General features: G+C 34.9%; 1 protein-coding gene across 1 annotated transcript in view; it reads left to right on the top strand.

Moving 5' to 3' along the window:
- Nucleotides 1–2,125: 2,125 nt before the first annotated feature.
- Nucleotides 2,126–17,155, top strand: part of SOS1 (SOS Ras/Rac guanine nucleotide exchange factor 1) — a 41,797-nt gene continuing 26,767 nt past the window's right edge. The window contains exons 1-9 of the mRNA XM_015820959.1: nt 2,126–2,246; nt 3,531–3,662; nt 5,924–6,088; nt 6,627–6,836; nt 9,080–9,223; nt 11,960–12,070; nt 12,166–12,264; nt 15,196–15,323; nt 15,983–16,638. Of these exons, the coding sequence (XP_015676445.1) occupies nt 2,127–2,246; nt 3,531–3,662; nt 5,924–6,088; nt 6,627–6,836; nt 9,080–9,223; nt 11,960–12,070; nt 12,166–12,264; nt 15,196–15,323; nt 15,983–16,638 (1,765 nt within the window). The 5' untranslated portion in view covers nt 2,126. The remainder of the gene's footprint in view (nt 2,247–3,530; nt 3,663–5,923; nt 6,089–6,626; nt 6,837–9,079; nt 9,224–11,959; nt 12,071–12,165; nt 12,265–15,195; nt 15,324–15,982; nt 16,639–17,155) is intronic.

Raw genomic sequence — 17,155 nt, 5'->3', positions numbered from 1 at the left:
ACTGCTATCATGTCCCCCCTTGTCCTTCTCCTCGTTAAACTAGACATACCCAATTCCAGCAACCGTTCCTCATATGTTTTAGCCTCCATTCCCCCAGTCATCTCTGTTGCTCTTGTCTGTACTCTTTCTAGAGTCTCAACATCTTTTTCACATCGTGGTGACCAAAACTGGATGCAGTATTCCAAGTGTGGCCTTACCAAGGCATTGTAAAGTGGTATTAATGTTTGTTGAACTGTGTATAGAAAAATAATGTATATAAAACATGAAGGAAGACCAGGTCTTCAAACTTGGCTCTTTTATGACTTGTGGACTTCAACTCCCAGAATTCCTTAGCCAGCATGCCTGGCTGAGGAATTCTGGGAGTTGAAGTCCACAAGTCATAAAAGGGCCAAGTTTGAAGACCCTGGGAAAGACAATAATGAAAGGAAGGAGACAGAAAGGAAGTAACAGCTTTGGAAAGTAAGTCTCCTTTATTCCCTGCTTTGCTGGTATTTCCTGACCTAGGCAGTAAGTGAAGAACCATTTCATCAAACTTTTGAGGCCTGTCTTTGCTGTATTTTAAGCATCCTCCCATTGAACGCAAGGGATGTAGATTAATTGTATCATTGGCATAACTGGTGAGTTCAACAGTTAGAATTCAGCTAAGCTGTCCAATTATCAAAGTAACCTTCATCCAGCCATTGCTGAAAGAACTTTCCATCTTTCCATAACTCACAAGATCTGCATGCATGTATGTATGTATGTACAGGATACCTAGCCGTTAGATACACATATGGGAAACTGATTGTATATTAATTAAATAGGACTTCATATACTGAGGCAATAAAGCTGCAAGAAGCTGTTTGAGGCAAGCAAGCCGATAATTATGACCTTTATTTCCTGCTTATGAGGTTCTTCAATATCTGACTGGTCACTGCTGAAGGAGAGTGTTTAGTGGATCTTTTACTCAAATGTCATACTGAGCTTTGCGTTGATTAATGATGGCTTATTTAATAAGCATCAAAACCAAACAAGCCACATTCTGGCTTTAGTATGTTCTACAGTCAAACAATAAATAGCCTTTGAATCTCCTTTGTTTATAAAATAAAGAGGGTATTCTACATCAGGTATTGTTGTTTGAATTAGGTCAGTAAATCTATTTCTTAATTGCTTCAGATACTAGTCTTTTTCATCAAATGAGTGAACATAAAGATTTGTGCTAATATGAGTTGAGTCTTTTTTGTAGTCTGCTTTACAACTAAAGATATATGATTTTTATATCACTAAATATGAAACTTGACAATTGAAAGCAATGTCATTTTCTGAGTAAGTGAATATGGTGGTATTCTTTAAAAAAATATAGATTTCAATCAAGATGAAAGTTTCAGGAAAATGAATTAATGCAGTAGTGTTTATCTGGAAAGTATAGATGAATGTTCAGATTTACTACTGTTTCCAAATACTTTATATTTTTAGTCTTGTCATTAAAGTAAGAATTACTTCAGTATCTTCATATTATAATCATGCTTTCTGCAGATAAATAACATTAAACTTTACTTACTTATTTTATACATCAAATTTAGAAACAACCCATCTCACTCAACATTAGCATAATACTGATATCCTTTACAACATTTTTGTGCATAGTGGTATTTAAAAGTTGGTCAACCTATTGAATTTTCAATATTTCTGTGTTAGGGTGAAGTTTAGGATTCCCACCACTTCACTCTTTAAAACATTGTTGCAATATCTTTTCAGATCACATTTTATTGCCCATTCTCCCAGCAAAAATTAAAATATACTATAGAATTCATAAATGTTTTTAACCTTACATTTCATAATATATCACCTATGTTTTATATATAGTTTATTTCATATTTTAAAAATAATAAAAGATATAGATATCTGTTAATGAGTTAATGAGTTCATAGTGGTTCATAAATCTGAACCAGAAATTTTTGATGCACAGTTCTTTGTCTTGACTGTAATGCTACTTTTATTCTTTGTGCTTCTTTTTCCTTTCTACAGTTTACGGTCTGAATCTAAAGTTTTTAATATACCTTTTGTGAGCCACCAGGCTTTTAGCTGTCCACATTTTTGTAATGGATTTTCTTATAAGTTCAATTATTTGTTGAATATAGGTCCAGATGCAAGTCCATCCTAAACTATCTTCTACAGAAGATGCTTTGCAGTATGTTGAGGAGTTAATTCTGCAATTACTAAATATGCTGTGCCAAGCTCAGCCAAGAAGTTCCTCCGATGTAGAGGTACCATTTGTAGTTCATTTGCAATTCTGTACATTATTGAGTTCTTGCTGATATACAGGTAGTCCTCAATTTAAAACTGTTTGCTTAATGACAGGTCACAATGACTGCACTTAACAACTGCTATAAAAATTGTCATAAAATCAAGTCTGATTTGATTTATGACTGCTATGACTTCTAATGATAATTCTGGTCTCAATTGTGATCATAAGTTGAGACCTATCTGTATTAAGAAATACCCATAATTTATTTTTAACTTATGGATACTTGAGTATAAAATATATATTGAATTGTTATGAAATTTTGACATAATTTTGCTATGTTGCATTGTTTGTTTCTACTTTTATATTGAAAACTCCTTTGACACAAGTATGAGGGATATGGGAGGTTTAGAAATAGGAAAAATAATAAGTAAATAAAATGTTATGAAGCAGAAAATTGGGTTTGATCCTGTTAGAGTATGTTGGCATCTGCTACTCCAGAATTTTGCAGTTAGAATGTAAGCTGGTTTGAATATGTGGAATCATATACTGAATAAAATTTTAGCAGCTGCCCATTCACCTCTGAGCATGACTTTAATTGTTCATATATTTATATTCAAAATATCTTAAATCCTAAAGATCTTAAGAGTATTCCCCCCATTAGATCTGTGCATTAAAATAATTGGATGAGGATCTTATCTTAGTATCTTTGTAAGATAAGTGTAGAATGAAGACATTCTTCGGCAACATTACAGTTCTAAAATGTTACCCTGAAGGGATATTTGTCTAATGCCATTATATCTATTTTTAAACATGTCATATAAAACTGTTATTTGCTTAATTGTTTTAAATGCCTATCAATAGTAATAGATTTATATACTGCTCCATAGTGCTTTACAGCACACTCTGAGCGGTTTATAAATGTCAGCATATTGCCCCCCCCAACAATCTGGGTCCTCAATTTACCAACTTCGGAAGGATGTAAGGCTGAGTCAACCTTGAACTGATCAGGATTGAACACCTGGCTGTGAGCAGAGTTACCCTGCAATATTGCATTCTAACCATTGCACCACCACAGGTCTTATCAGTTGTGTATAATTTATTTGAGCCTATTCCATTATATTTTTGGATTAAATAATTTCCTGTACATGTTATTTATACATTGTGCTTTGTAGGTGAAATGAAATAGAGTTTAAAAAAAAATCTCCCCCACCTCTAAAAGTAGCTTTAGTTACTTAGGACATGGGAATGCAAAAAGCTATCCACTGTTTATATATTTAACTGTACTTCCTCTGTCTGTTACAAGGATCGTGTCCAAAAAAGTTTTCCTCATCCGATTGATAAATGGGCAATAGCTGATGCGCAATCTGCTATTGAAAAGAGGAAGCGAAGAAATCCATTATTTCTTCCAGTAGAAAAAATTCATCCACTCTTAAAGGTAAGTAATATGAACATAATATATAAGATATTACAAATTCAATATTAGTTTGTTTTTCAAATAACCAGTAATATTTTAAAAGAAACCAATTTCTTAAAACTTATAAATAGAATTCATTTTCCAGTCCATCTAGATCTTGTTTAAACAATCTGTCACTCTTAATTAATAAAGATTAATAAAGATATCTACTTATTTTAATTGGCATTAGTAGCCAGTCAGAAAGTTTGACTGTCAGTATGCTGTTTCTCCCATTACTCTGATGAGGATTAGATGATGGAGAACTTGGAAGTGCTTCAGCAAAGCAAAGATCAGGCATTATCCCTGCCCTTCTTTAGGTTGTGAAAAGGGTTTCTTCCTTGTTATATGTGGCACATGATACTTCGAGACTTGGAACACCTACACTTGCCATAACTCTGGAGAAAGGCTGAGGATTATAGTTTTCATAACACCATAGAATTGGAAGTGATCTCAGAGATCATGCAGTTTAATCACCTGTTTAGTGGAGGATCTATTAAAACGTTTTGGATAGATGGCTATCCATCCTCTGTTTAAATACTTCCAGTGAAGGGGAAATGATGCAGCCTTCATGATGCAACCTGTTCTACTGGTTGACAGCTCTGTGATACTTCTTTGAAAGAAGTGAAATTATGAACCTGTCTCTGATCCAGGGCATGGTGTTAATGTAAGAGTGATCTGTTGGTCAGAACCCTATCATATCCTTATTCCATACTTCTGCCATCATTTCTCTTTCTAGTTGCCTTAGTCTGGGCCGCTTATTCATGTAGGGGTTTTTTAACTGTTTTATCCTGTTCTTTTTATTGAATTTGTAAGCTGCTCAGAATCTTCTGGAGTGGATGGCAATATTAAATAATTTAAATTACATCTATTTTTATAACCAATATGGATGAAAAGTAATATGTATTCTTAGCCAGTCTAAATGCAAGATTTAGGCTCTTTGGATTCTGAAAATTTTAATTAGTTGTTACATTTTTCAGTATAAATGCATGAATTTTATATATATATCTAAATTATTATTATTAAATTATTTATTCCCTGGTGCTCACGTCTATTGACTGACTTTGAACATGGATATACCTGGGGATCACATTTTTAAAGTAATTTCGGATATATATATATATATATATATATATATATATATATATATAAAGAATTAAGCTGTGTCCGTATTTAACTCACAATACAATGTAATTGTAAAAATTCATATGCCATCACCAATGTGTCATCTGAGTTACTATACTTTGTTTAATAAAACACTAATACCAAACATTTAATTAAATAGTGCAGCATCCAATACTGAACAATCAAATTCTCGGTTATATTTGGGACTGCCTGCTCCCCAGGGTATCTGCTCACCCCATACGCTGCAAGATAGTTTATTCTGAATATCAGCTAGGATCAGGTGTGCCTTCTCAGTACTAGTCCCTGCCCTTTGAAATGATTCCCCACTCCTATCTCCATTGACAAATGGTTGGGCCTGACTTGGCAGCAAGTTAGTTAAAATCTGATCTGTCTCTGAGTGTTTGATTCCGGATGAGCAAAACTCCCAGTTGCTGAATATTGTGTATGTCAATTCTGATCACCATTTTATTGGTTTATTTGGTTTTTAATGGTCTGTGCTGTGTTTGATTAGCTCTTATATACCAATCTGAGTCACATTGTCTGAATTGGGCAGCCATATAAATGTTTCAAATAGATAGTTTGTTATTGCAAAATAACATGTGCAAGCTTTAGAATACTAATTCTTCATAAGTGAAGTAATGTAGAAACCAAAGATGAAGGAAAATCCCAAAATTATGACTGATATTATGGCATTTTATGAAAACGTAAAAACAGACATTCAGAAACAAAAAGTAAACCTTTGCTCCTTTGACCCCCATGGTGTGCTCCCATGATTCCTCTACTACAGGAGTCCCCAATCCCCGGTCCATGGACCAGCACCAGTCCGCAGCATGCCAGCCAGCAGGCCACACAAATAAGCAAAGCTCCATCCTCGGGATGCAGGCGGTATTCAAAACTACACTCCCTCTGGTCCACGGAAAAACCTTTCTCCATGGCACCGGTCCCTGGTGCCCAAAAGGTTGGGGACCTCTGCTCTAGTATCTACAGGAAACTAAATAAATTTGTGCATCTGTCAATGTTTCTCTTTGCTTTGATTGAATAATTTTCCATATTTAAATGTATACATTTATTAAGTGTGTCTGGGTATAAATGAAATATTAAAATAAGTTTATCTCTTTCAGGAAGTCCTGGGATATAAAGTTGACCATCAAGTATCTGTTTACATTGTAGCTGTATTGGAATACATTTCTGCAGATATTTTAAAATTAGTTGGAAACTATGTACGAAATATAAGACATGATGAAATTACTAAACAGGACATCAAAGTGGCAATGTGTGCTGACAAGGTATATACAGTCATATTTATAGTTATGTCATCTTGGTACTAGCTGAATTTAGACGTGGGCATGGGTTTCTGAGAAATAAGAAATTGAATTCTCATTTGCTTCTGTTAGCTTCACCTTTCACGCTAATATCTAGGTCTTCCAACAATTTTTCATAAGGTTTCAGCTTAAAGAGGAAATAATGAACATCTCCTGTGCACTTTCCATTGTTCAGTTGGTGGTTCATGATATTGGTGCACTGATCAGTATTCTGAATGAAATTCTGTAACAGAATCTTGAGATTCTGTCTGTTGCACAATTCTGTATAATTAACTGGTTTCTTAAGTGAGATTGTGATGAAATATCCACTTGAGTTAAGCTTACTTAAAGTAAGGAATCATTGTTGGTCGTAAGAATTTTCCTTCTGCCAATGATTCTCAGGCAAGTAGTACTTGCTTATATATTGTGTTATTTCCACACTGACAGTTTATTATTCAATTGTACAATACAATATGTTATCTTTTTGATATATGATATTAAAATCTTCCTCTTTTTCAAATAGGTGTTGATGGATATGTTCCATCAAGATGTAGAGGATATTAGTACCCTGACGTTATCTGATGAGGAACCTTCCACATCAGGAGAACAAACCTATTATGACCTTGTAAAGTCATTCATGGCAGAAGTTCGTCAATACATAAGGGAACTGAATCTCATAATAAAAGTTTTTAGAGAACCTTTTATTACCAATCCAAAATTGTTTTCAGGTCATGTAAGTATCTTGAATTTATTTTTTATATATTGTTAGTATTATTTAGGAAAAGTGTTTTATTGGAGGGCTTGATTAGGAGAAAACATAATGAGCATAGTATCTTAAAATCAAGTGCACACTTGCTCTAAAATATATATGCCTTTAAGATTATAATACCGGTATAACCACTCGAGCCCCAAATTCTGTTGGTTATCTACATATATGCAACATACCTTATTGTATATGTATGCCAACTTTCTTCTAGAACTAAGATATAGTCACCAGTTTAACCTTCTAAAAGTCTAATCAAGCTTCTAGAATTCCTTGAGAGTTTCAACAGAAATGGGGATGAGGTGATCCTACTGACATTATTAAAAACATTTTGAACATACAAATAGATAAAAACCATCATCAAATGTTCTTAAATAGCCTTCATATCATAAGAGGATTTGTCTCCTTTATTAAAAAATAGAAAGACTATAAAGTAAAAACAAAAGCCCTCCCAAAACCCTGAAAAAAGACATTTTGATGGTAGAGATAAGGAAGAAGAGTCCTTCAGGGCTCTGCATTGGAATTTATTTTGTTCATAAATAATCTAGGCTTGGCAGTGAACTAGGCAAATAGTGAATAATATTAAACTATTCAAGATGGTGACTGAAAGTGGTAGACTGGCTACAAACAAAGGCATAGCAACAATGATTCATTAGAATATCTGCAAGAAATACCACTTACCCGCAAGTAAATGGTGGGACCACAAAATAAACAAAGTAATAAAAAATGAAGAAATTAAATTGCTCTGTTAATAAGAAAAACAAACAAGTCTAGTGGACACTGCAGTACCTGGAGGCAGGAAAATAGAAAAGAAAGAACTAGAAAAAAAATCACAGAATTCAAAGACGTGCAAATAAAAGTAGAACAGCTGTAGTGTTCCAGTTGTTTTGGGACTGCCCCCACGGCACATGTAACTGTTGGTACAGGTAGTCCTTGACTTATGACCACAGTTGAACCCAAAATTTGTGTTGGTAAGTGAGACAGTTGTTAAATGACTTTTGCTCCATTTTATGACCTTTCTTGCCACAGTTGTTAAGTGCATCACTGCAGTTGTTAAGTTAGTAACACGGTTGTTAAGTGAATCTGGCTTCCCCATTGACTTTGCTTGTCATGTCAGAAGATTACGAAAGGTGATCACATGATCCCGGAACACGGCAATTGTCATAAATATGGATCAGTTGCCAAGCATCTGGATTTTGATCATGTAGCCATGGGGATGCTGCAGTGGTTATGTGAAAAACGGTCATAAATCTTTTTTCAGTGCCTTTGTAACTTCAAATGGTCCCTAAATGAATGGTTGTAAGTCATTTGGTGACCTTTCCAAGTTACACATCATTATATCATTTTATGAATAGTAATTTAGATTTTTAATACTCGGGGCCAATTGAATCTTGTAAATGGACTAGAATATTATGGTGAGCTTCCTTTTGAGGCAATTTCCTGCCCAAAATGGCTATAAATACAAACAAGAATGCAATTAACATTAAAACATAAAAATGTCTAACAAATTAGGCCATTCAAATCTATTCTACATTATATGTGTGTGCATAATATATACACACTTAATTACTGTAATTTTTATAGATACAGTAAAAAAGCAGTCTAGATGTAATACTAATTTGCTAATATGTAACATAGTAGCAAAGAAATAAAACTGAATCTGTACAAATAACAACAATCTATGAAATGTTGTAACTTTCACAACCGCCACCCCCCCTCCCCATAAAATAAAGCATTTGGATATTTTGTATTTCTCCTTACAGACAATCCTTGATTTATGACCACAATTGGGATTGCAACTTCCATCACTAAGTGGTCATGTATCCCAGCTGATTTTTTTTGCCGGGGGGGGGGGAGGCTGTGGTTATGAAATGAATCCGGTTTCCCCCCCTGAAATGCTGCCATTGCCATAAGTAGAAGTGATTGCAGGGACACTGCGACGGTCCTAAGTGTGAGGACTTGTCATAAATCACTTTCTTCAAATCTAATTAAAGAAGAGAATCTGAAGAGCCTTGTGTGTAAGATGGAAGAGTGTGTGTGCAGTCTAAATACAGAGTAATGAGATAAGTAATGGAAGTTGGCTATGAAGGCCCATGGTGTGGAATACTGCTTCATTATTTTCTATGTAGGATGTCCCATGATCAACATATTTAGTATTTAAATATCTCAATTCCTACTTCTATATATTATTTACCAATATATTTATTTTGCAGGATGTAGAAAATATATTCAGCCGAGTATCAGACATTCATGAACTTAGTGTGAAGTTGCTAGGCCATATTGAAGATACAGTAGAAATGACTGATGAAGGCAGTCCCCATCCATTAGTAGGAAGCTGTTTTGAAGATTTAGCTGAGGTAGGTTACATTATTTATGAATGGGCTACTATGCTCTATTTTCCTGTATTTCTGACTTGGGTATATCATACATCTTTTTAAAAAATGTAATGCCATGTTGTCAGCCGTTTCTTTTGGCCTCGGGATTGAAGTATGACATCGCTATGCTTTTAAACTGTATTTAGCAGATTGTGCTGCCTGCAATTGTATTTTCACAAAAAAATATTATCAGGGGTTTATGGATTAGTTTTGGTTTTATACAAAACATTGATTCTGTTTAGAGAAAATAATCTTTGGCATGCAAAAGCTATTGAATAGATTTGAAGGTAGCTGATTCAGTTTGATGATTAATCTGATTTGGAGATTAATAAGATCATCTTTAAGTTGAATCTTCAATTAAACTTTTTCCCAACGCTATTAACAGAAGCTGAAGGTGCTTCAGTCAGACAATGGTTGATTACTTTTAGATACTCTAAGTTAAACTTTTGTTTTTGATCCAGTGTTTGTTTTAGGCATTCAATCTTGGTTGCCTTCTGGAATAATTTTTGCTATATGAAAGACAAAAGAGGTGTGATCATGTTGATTTTCCTAGACTTTCTGAAGCCTTCAGTCATTTGATGAAGCTAGGTGTTGAGCATAGAGTTCTGCAGTTAAGTCTTAGTGACATCCTATTTAGTTTACTATGGTGTATAACTAAATTTCAGTTAGTACAAACACATGGCTAAGCTACTGAGGCAAACTGAATAATGTAACCATACAATAATATTGTACAATAATACCATAATATCTCATTACTTTTTAGACCTAAAGCCCTTTCCTGGCATTTGTCCAAATTGATGGAGAGTTCAAGAGTTCAAGAGAAAGGGAACACAGTTGAAGCCCCTACCTTTCTCTGGAATGACCTCTTGAATGTATAGATCCTAAAGAGGAGCTATATTTATGTTGGCTTGAAGATTAGTACAGGTAGTCCTCGAGTTATGATGGTAATTGGGACCAGAATTTCTGTTACTAGGCAATGTGATTATAAAGTGCAATGTCACATAACTGCATCCCTTAGTGAGAGCAATATTGGCAGTCTTCGTTGCCGTCATTCTGATCATTAGGTAAAGACCCATCTTGATCCAAGCCATTCTTGACTTGATCCTTTTCAGCCTGAGCCTCAATGAGGTAAGGGACCGCCTCTTCTTTCTCTCGTCCCACTCGTCTATCTCCCACCCTCAACTCTGCCCTTTTGGCTTTCCTGCACAATAGAATAGCTTGGTGCTCGGGCCAAAGAAGAGGCCTGGGGTCTTCAGCAGTCTCAGGTAACAATTCCCCCCGCCGGGCCTCTACTTCAGCCCCAGATCCTCCAGAACCAACAATGAGTGCCACTTCAAGCCCCATGCCACGCCCAGACATCACAGCAGAAAGCAACAGCTGTTCCCACTTCCTTGCATTCTATAGGCCCTGCCACACCCACCTTCACCATCTTACTCCTGGTGCTAACAAGTCACACCTGGCCCTATGCAAGGCAGCTGCTGACCATGCTAGGCCTTCTGCCCAAGATCACTCGCACCATTCTCACAATGCTTTATAAAGCTTTCAGAAAACTTATAAGACCTTCAACCATCATGAGAAGATTGTGCCTGCTGTTCTTCAAATCATGTGCAGGCCATAGGGTGGCTGGGTCTTGGCACTGGGATAACTAGCCACAGTGTGGGGCTTGAGGTGGCACTCCTTGGCTGTGGCAGCACTGAGACTGAAGTAGAGGCTCAAGGGCAAGTAGCAGCTAGGTGATAAAACTCCTAGGCCTTTACTTCAGAGATGGGAAACGATAGGCAGGTGAGAGGATTTAAAGTGTCTCTGCGGTCATTAGTGTGAGTAAACTGCCAAGTAGTCGAATTTTGATCATATGTCTCAGGGATGCTTCAACAATCGTAACTTCAGAAACCAGGCATTAGTACAATTCATTCAGTGCCGCCGTAACTTTGAGCAGTTGCTGAACCAAATAGTTGTTAAGCAAGAACTACCTGTATTTATCTATCTATCAAATTTAGAAACCACCCATTTTCCTCAGAAGACCCATTTCCAGATCCTATAGAGATCTATTTGGCACACATATCACTATTCTGGCAATAGGAAAAAGATATTTGTAATTTTTAATTCTATTTCTCCTAATTTTAATTTCTGCTGTTTTAACTACTATTGTAATTTATTGCAATTTTCTTTTATTGAAACTTTTAACAACTTCTAAAAACATAAAAACAAATTATTTCCACCTCATCATAGTAGCTTCTAAAGTGGGAGAGAATGAGAAAAATCATTTTTTTAAATTTATTTTAGCCACCTAATCCCAAATTAACTTTGGGCAGACTATTTGATAAATATATAAACAAGTTATATTTTTCAAAGGAAATATTTTTTTTCTAAAAATTGGTATATAATTCTTTAAACCATTCCAACAAACACTTGGATTTCCTTTATAACCAGAGTTAAGTCAAATGGAGACTTGAGCGACTGCAGAAGTGGGCCGGCAGCCACACAGCCTCCTGCTGGACAGGACTGTTGGTGCCGTCGCTACGAGGCGAGGCAGGTGTCAGGGGAAAAAATAAGAGATCCCCCAAAATAAGACTTACTGCCTCTTTTGGAGGCAAAAAAAATATAAGACTGGGTCTTATTTTCAGGGAAATGCGGTAGATTCATGAATGTTTGAATGTATGTTGACATGAACATTTGAAGCAATGAGATAGTTGAAATATTCTTCAAACCTTTCTTTAGGAACTAGCATTTGATCCTTATGAATCATACACTCAAGATATTTTACGGACTGGCTTTCATGATCATTTTCTTAGCCAATTATCAAAGCCTGGAGCATCCTTCTATTTGCAGGTATGTTAAGTAATACATTTATATAATGGATATTGTAGGTATCCGTAAGACTTACCGGTACTTGTAATACTGAAATACTCTTTTTTTATTTCCAGTCAATTGGATATGGTTTTAAAGAAGCTGTTCAGTATGTTTTACCTAGGCTACTTCTAGTTCCTGTTTACCATTGTCTTCACTATTTTGAACTTTTAAAGGTAAGAAAAAATAATTCCATTTAATATTTATGAGGTTTTTCAATAAACTATCAGGAGTATATGCCTAAAGAAGTTCTCCATTTTCAGGAATTTCAATATGTATTTTGAGCTTGATACTGCCAGTTCAGTGACAGAATTCATAAACTAGGGAATGAGGAAGAAGAATTTAAGTATTCATCTATAAACAGGCTGTTTTTCATAATGATTTGTATCATGTTAACTAAAATGTAAAGAAAACTATTTTTGCTTAAAGACTTCAACATTTGCTAAGTGTTACTTTATCAGTCTTATAAATTCAGGGTTTGTTTCTTATTTAATTTAGACTTTCATCCCATCTTTCAGCCAAGAATACATAAGACCCTTTCCCATTTTTACTCAAACATCTACTCTGTGAAATAGATTATGCTGAGAGAAGATGACTGGCCCAAAGTCATTCACAGCACTAAATCTTCCTGCTCTTACTCTAGCAGTTTTACACCATTTTCTTTTCCATGTTGAAACTCTAAAAAAATCCACATGTAACAAAAATAAATAGTATACTATAAATCTAATTATACTTTATTTTAAAATTTGTTTGGTACTTTTATAGTTTTCTTATTTAGGTACTAGTTAGTGTTGATGCATAGTACTTTGTACTGTTGATTAGAGAGTTTATTGCAAAAACAAAGGCATATTTAAAAAAAAATCTCACGTCATAATTTATTAAGGAGATGTCTGCTAGGCAGACCATGTGTAGGCTTCAAAATTCTCCTGCTTGCCTTTTTTAATTCCTCATAAGATAAATATCACTGCTCTGAATTTCTTCTGTTGCAGTTAGTAAAAATAATATTTGCAGTAATCCTTTTAAACACATAAGCATTTGCAGAAAAGCTGCTAGGTTTGTGAAGATCCAAAGTAAGGTGGACTTGCAGGGAAGAAATAATGGTTAATTAAAGATAGCTCTGCAAAAGCGGAACCAACGATTGGCAGAATGAAAGGCTGGCAAGTAGACTGGGTCTTCATAATTCCTTTCTGGAGAAGGAGAGGACTTGAAATTGCCTGCTGTGTTCCAGACAATTGCTCCTTGTGATGAGACTGCAAGATAGCTGCCTCCGGTCAGTTTAGAGTAGGGGCCATGGAATACCAGCAACCGGGTCGCGCAAACAACTGAAGCCCCATCCGCTGGATGCAGGCAGCACGCGAAACCACACTTCCTTTTCCATGAGGAAAAATCTTTCTCCACAGAACCGGTCCCTGGTGCCCAAAAGATTGGGGGCCTCTGGTTTAGAGTTCTGGGAGACAACAAATAGCTGTGTTGTTCAAACCATAATTGGCACCTTCAGAATTTACAAAGTTTCTTTTCTAATCATTTTTGGAAATTGCCTGTGAATTGTTTTTTTACCTATTAAGAATCTTTGGATCACAAACTAGGAAAACTGGTGAGTTTCCTTCAATTTTCAGCAAAATAAGTTTTTAAGACCTATTTTTTTAATAAGCAGCAAAAAGGTGATAGCTTTGTTTTGGAAAGTTACAAACATACTAAGGGTCCAGACAATTTGAAATAAGATTTGGAATTAATTATAATAATCTTGTGGGAAAATGCTTTTATTTTGAATTCTTTTAGAGAAAAAAAACATGATAGGATGGGACTCTGAATGTTGAACACTAGAGGGAACTAGAAGGAAGTAAATATTACAATTAAGGGAGAATAACACTTAAATTTAATTTACTAATACAGAATGGGGCAAAATATTTTAACATTTGACATATTGAGGGATATTTTTCAACAAAGGATCCAGAAGTTAATTTTAAGAGTTGTCTACCTCTATAGATATACTTTCTCCATGAAAGATATTATGGAAGAGGAACATGTTTTACTGTACAAAACTGAGACTGATCTGAAAGTGGATTTAAAAATGACAAACTACAAAAATAATGTGGAAAAGGATCAACATACAAAAGAAACTAGCTGATGTCTTAATAATGAAAAAGGATACTGTATATAAATAACAAATCAGGAGACTATCCTGGATAATTTTGCTATATTGGATTTACAGAAGAGTTAAACCTTTGAAGAATTTTGTGAGAAGGGCAAAAAATGAAAAGAAATCAAGTTCTAGGACATGATTTGAAAGGACTAAAGATCAAGATTATTAAAAGTAAACTTAAGGAATATAAAGTTGCTTTTTGGATCAAGATTAAGATTCGTATGTTGCCTCTGATGATTTTTAATGATCTTTTGCTGATCGGAACTGAAATTGCAACGTTTTAGGGATTTGCTTACAAATAATCTTTTCATGGGAAGAAAAGATTATTAGTTGTATTTTAAGAAAAGGTGATAAGTTAGTAAAGTTGTTTATATTTGTTATGAATCTTTTGAATCATGAGTCATTTCTTTATACAGTTCTTTTCCTAGTTGTTTTTTTCTTTCTGCAACTTCTATTTTTTTATTTTTTTTATTTTTTCATTGATATATTTTTTTATCAATATAACTTTTAATAAAATTATTATTTTGAAAAAAAGATCCAAAGCAAAGTGAATTGAAAGGATTTCAGTGCTGTTATCTTCTCCTTCCTACCCCCTTCACACCGCCACTTCCACTTCTTTTCCTAGTCAAAATTATCTTTCACTTCCAGTAAGTCCCACCTCCTCAAACTGATTATTGTTTTGAACCAGAGAGCCAACAAGGAATTGGCATAGTGAAGATATTGCTCATTTTTTATCCATTCTTAAGGCAGTATCTGGCAGTGCTGTGCGAAGAATATTGATTTTTCCATGTAAACACCAGGAAATTTTACGTAGATAAATTGTCTCTTTCCTCTCTTAGCATTATTATTATTTGTTAGATTATCACAAGTATAACTGCATCAAAAAGAAATGCTTTCCTCTGAAAGATAAAAACTGATCTGTAAGGTTTTATACACGTATAAATTATTCTCCTCCTGTTCGTAGCAATTAGAAGAGAAGAGTGAAGATGAAGAGGATAAAGAGTGCTTGAAACAAGCTATTACAGCCCTGCTTAATCTTCAGAGTAGTATGGAAAGAATTTGCTCCAAAAGTCTTGCAAAGAGAAGGCTTAGGTAAACGTACTTCTGTTTTCTCCTTACTTTTTAGTCCTGGAGCACTATGCTATAAATCTGGATTTCTCAGTTTCCTTTCTTAGTAAACAACGAACAAAGTAGTTTGCAACAATATGATTTTTCAGAGGAAGTGACATCAAAGTCCGGATAGCTATTGTTTTAAAGGTGTATGTGTGTTTGCCTTCATGCTTCTAGTAAATGCATCTTGAGACTCTACTGGTAAGCAGAAAGAAAAAATGGTTTGTATTAACTATTAGCCAAACAAAAATATCTTGCAGATTAATTTAGAGCATTTAACCGTCTTTCGTACTCATTCGGTAATAGTGTAGGGCATGTGGTGATTGTGATACATAAGAATGGAAAGTAATGTTCATATTTTTTTACTTGTTAATAAAGTATTAATTGCTACTTGAAGGTTTAAATATGTCTGACTGACTGGAATCTGACTGGATTTGTCAATTACATCTTTAAGTATGACAGCACTTTCAGATCTGAATTTGTTTGCATAGAGTTGAAGCTAACTTGCTGATTTCTTTTCTATCATCTTTTAGATCTTATTAAACTCTTCTCCACATTACTTGTCAACAAACATGTTATTTTTCTGCTAAATATGTGATTGTTACTGTATAAATAAATATCATCTTGCTCCTCTTTCAAAGTGAATCTGCATGCCGATTCTATAGTCAACAAATGAAGGGGAAGCAGCTAGCAATCAAGAAGATGAATGAGATCCAAAAGAATATTGATGGCTGGGAAGGAAAAGATATTGGACAGTGCTGCAATGAGTTTATTATGGAAGGAACTCTCACACGGGTGGGTGCCAAACATGAAAGACATATATTTCTCTTTGATGGTCTCATGATCTGTTGTAAATCAAATCATGGCCAACCAAGACTGCCTGGTGCTAGCAATGCAGAATATCGTCTGAAAGAGAAATTTCTTATGCGAAAGGTACAGATCAATGATAAAGATAACACTAACGAGTACAAGCATGCTTTTGAAATCATTTTAAAAGATGAGAACAGTGTTATTTTTGCTGCTAAATCAGCTGAAGAGAAGAACAACTGGATGGCAGCCTTGATCTCTTTACAGTACAGAAGTACCCTAGAACGCATGTTAGATGTAACAATGTTGCAAGAAGAGAAAGAGGAGCAGATGAGATTTCCAAGTCCTGAGCTATATAGATTTGCAGAACCTGATTCTACCGAAAATATTGTTTTTGAAGAAAACATGCAGCCCAAATCTGGAATCCCAATTATTAAGGCAGGAACTGTTGTCAAACTGATTGAGAGACTTACATTCCACATGTATGCTGGTAAGGAATCTTTTCAAATCTTTAAAATATCTGTTATTTTTTAATTGTCTCTGTATACCAATAGAACCAGAAAGGTTGGATTTGATTTAATTTTACTTGCTAAAGGCTCTAAGGGGCTAGCAAATCAAAACATAAAAAGAACCCCTTCAATAAAAGTAAAGGCAAAACAGGTTGAGACCATCCCGTAAAGAATAATAATAATAATAATAATAATAATAATAATAATAATAATAATAATAATAATAATAATATACCAGCCCGTGCACAAGATCAAAGGATACAGGTACAAAAAGACATCAAATCTCTTCTTTACCTTGTGCCTTTTTCGCCGAGCCCTGAAGGCCCATCTATTCCGTGCGGCCGGCCTGGCGTAGTTTGGATTGTGTTTCAGTGGGGGGTTTTGTATGGGTGTGTTTTTAGAACAGGCCTATTATTCAATTCGATTTTAAAACAGAAATTATTTATTTATTCGTGGTTTTTAGTATCGCCTGTTCACCGCCCTGAGTCCCGCAAGGGA

The sequence above is a fragment of the Protobothrops mucrosquamatus genome, unplaced genomic scaffold (genome assembly GCF_001527695.2).
Source record: "Protobothrops mucrosquamatus isolate PMUCROS unplaced genomic scaffold, P.Mucros_1.0 scaffold1224, whole genome shotgun sequence".
In the NCBI taxonomy this organism is placed as follows: Eukaryota; Metazoa; Chordata; class Lepidosauria; order Squamata; family Viperidae; genus Protobothrops; species Protobothrops mucrosquamatus.
This window is presented reverse-complemented; position numbering and strand designations above follow the sequence as displayed.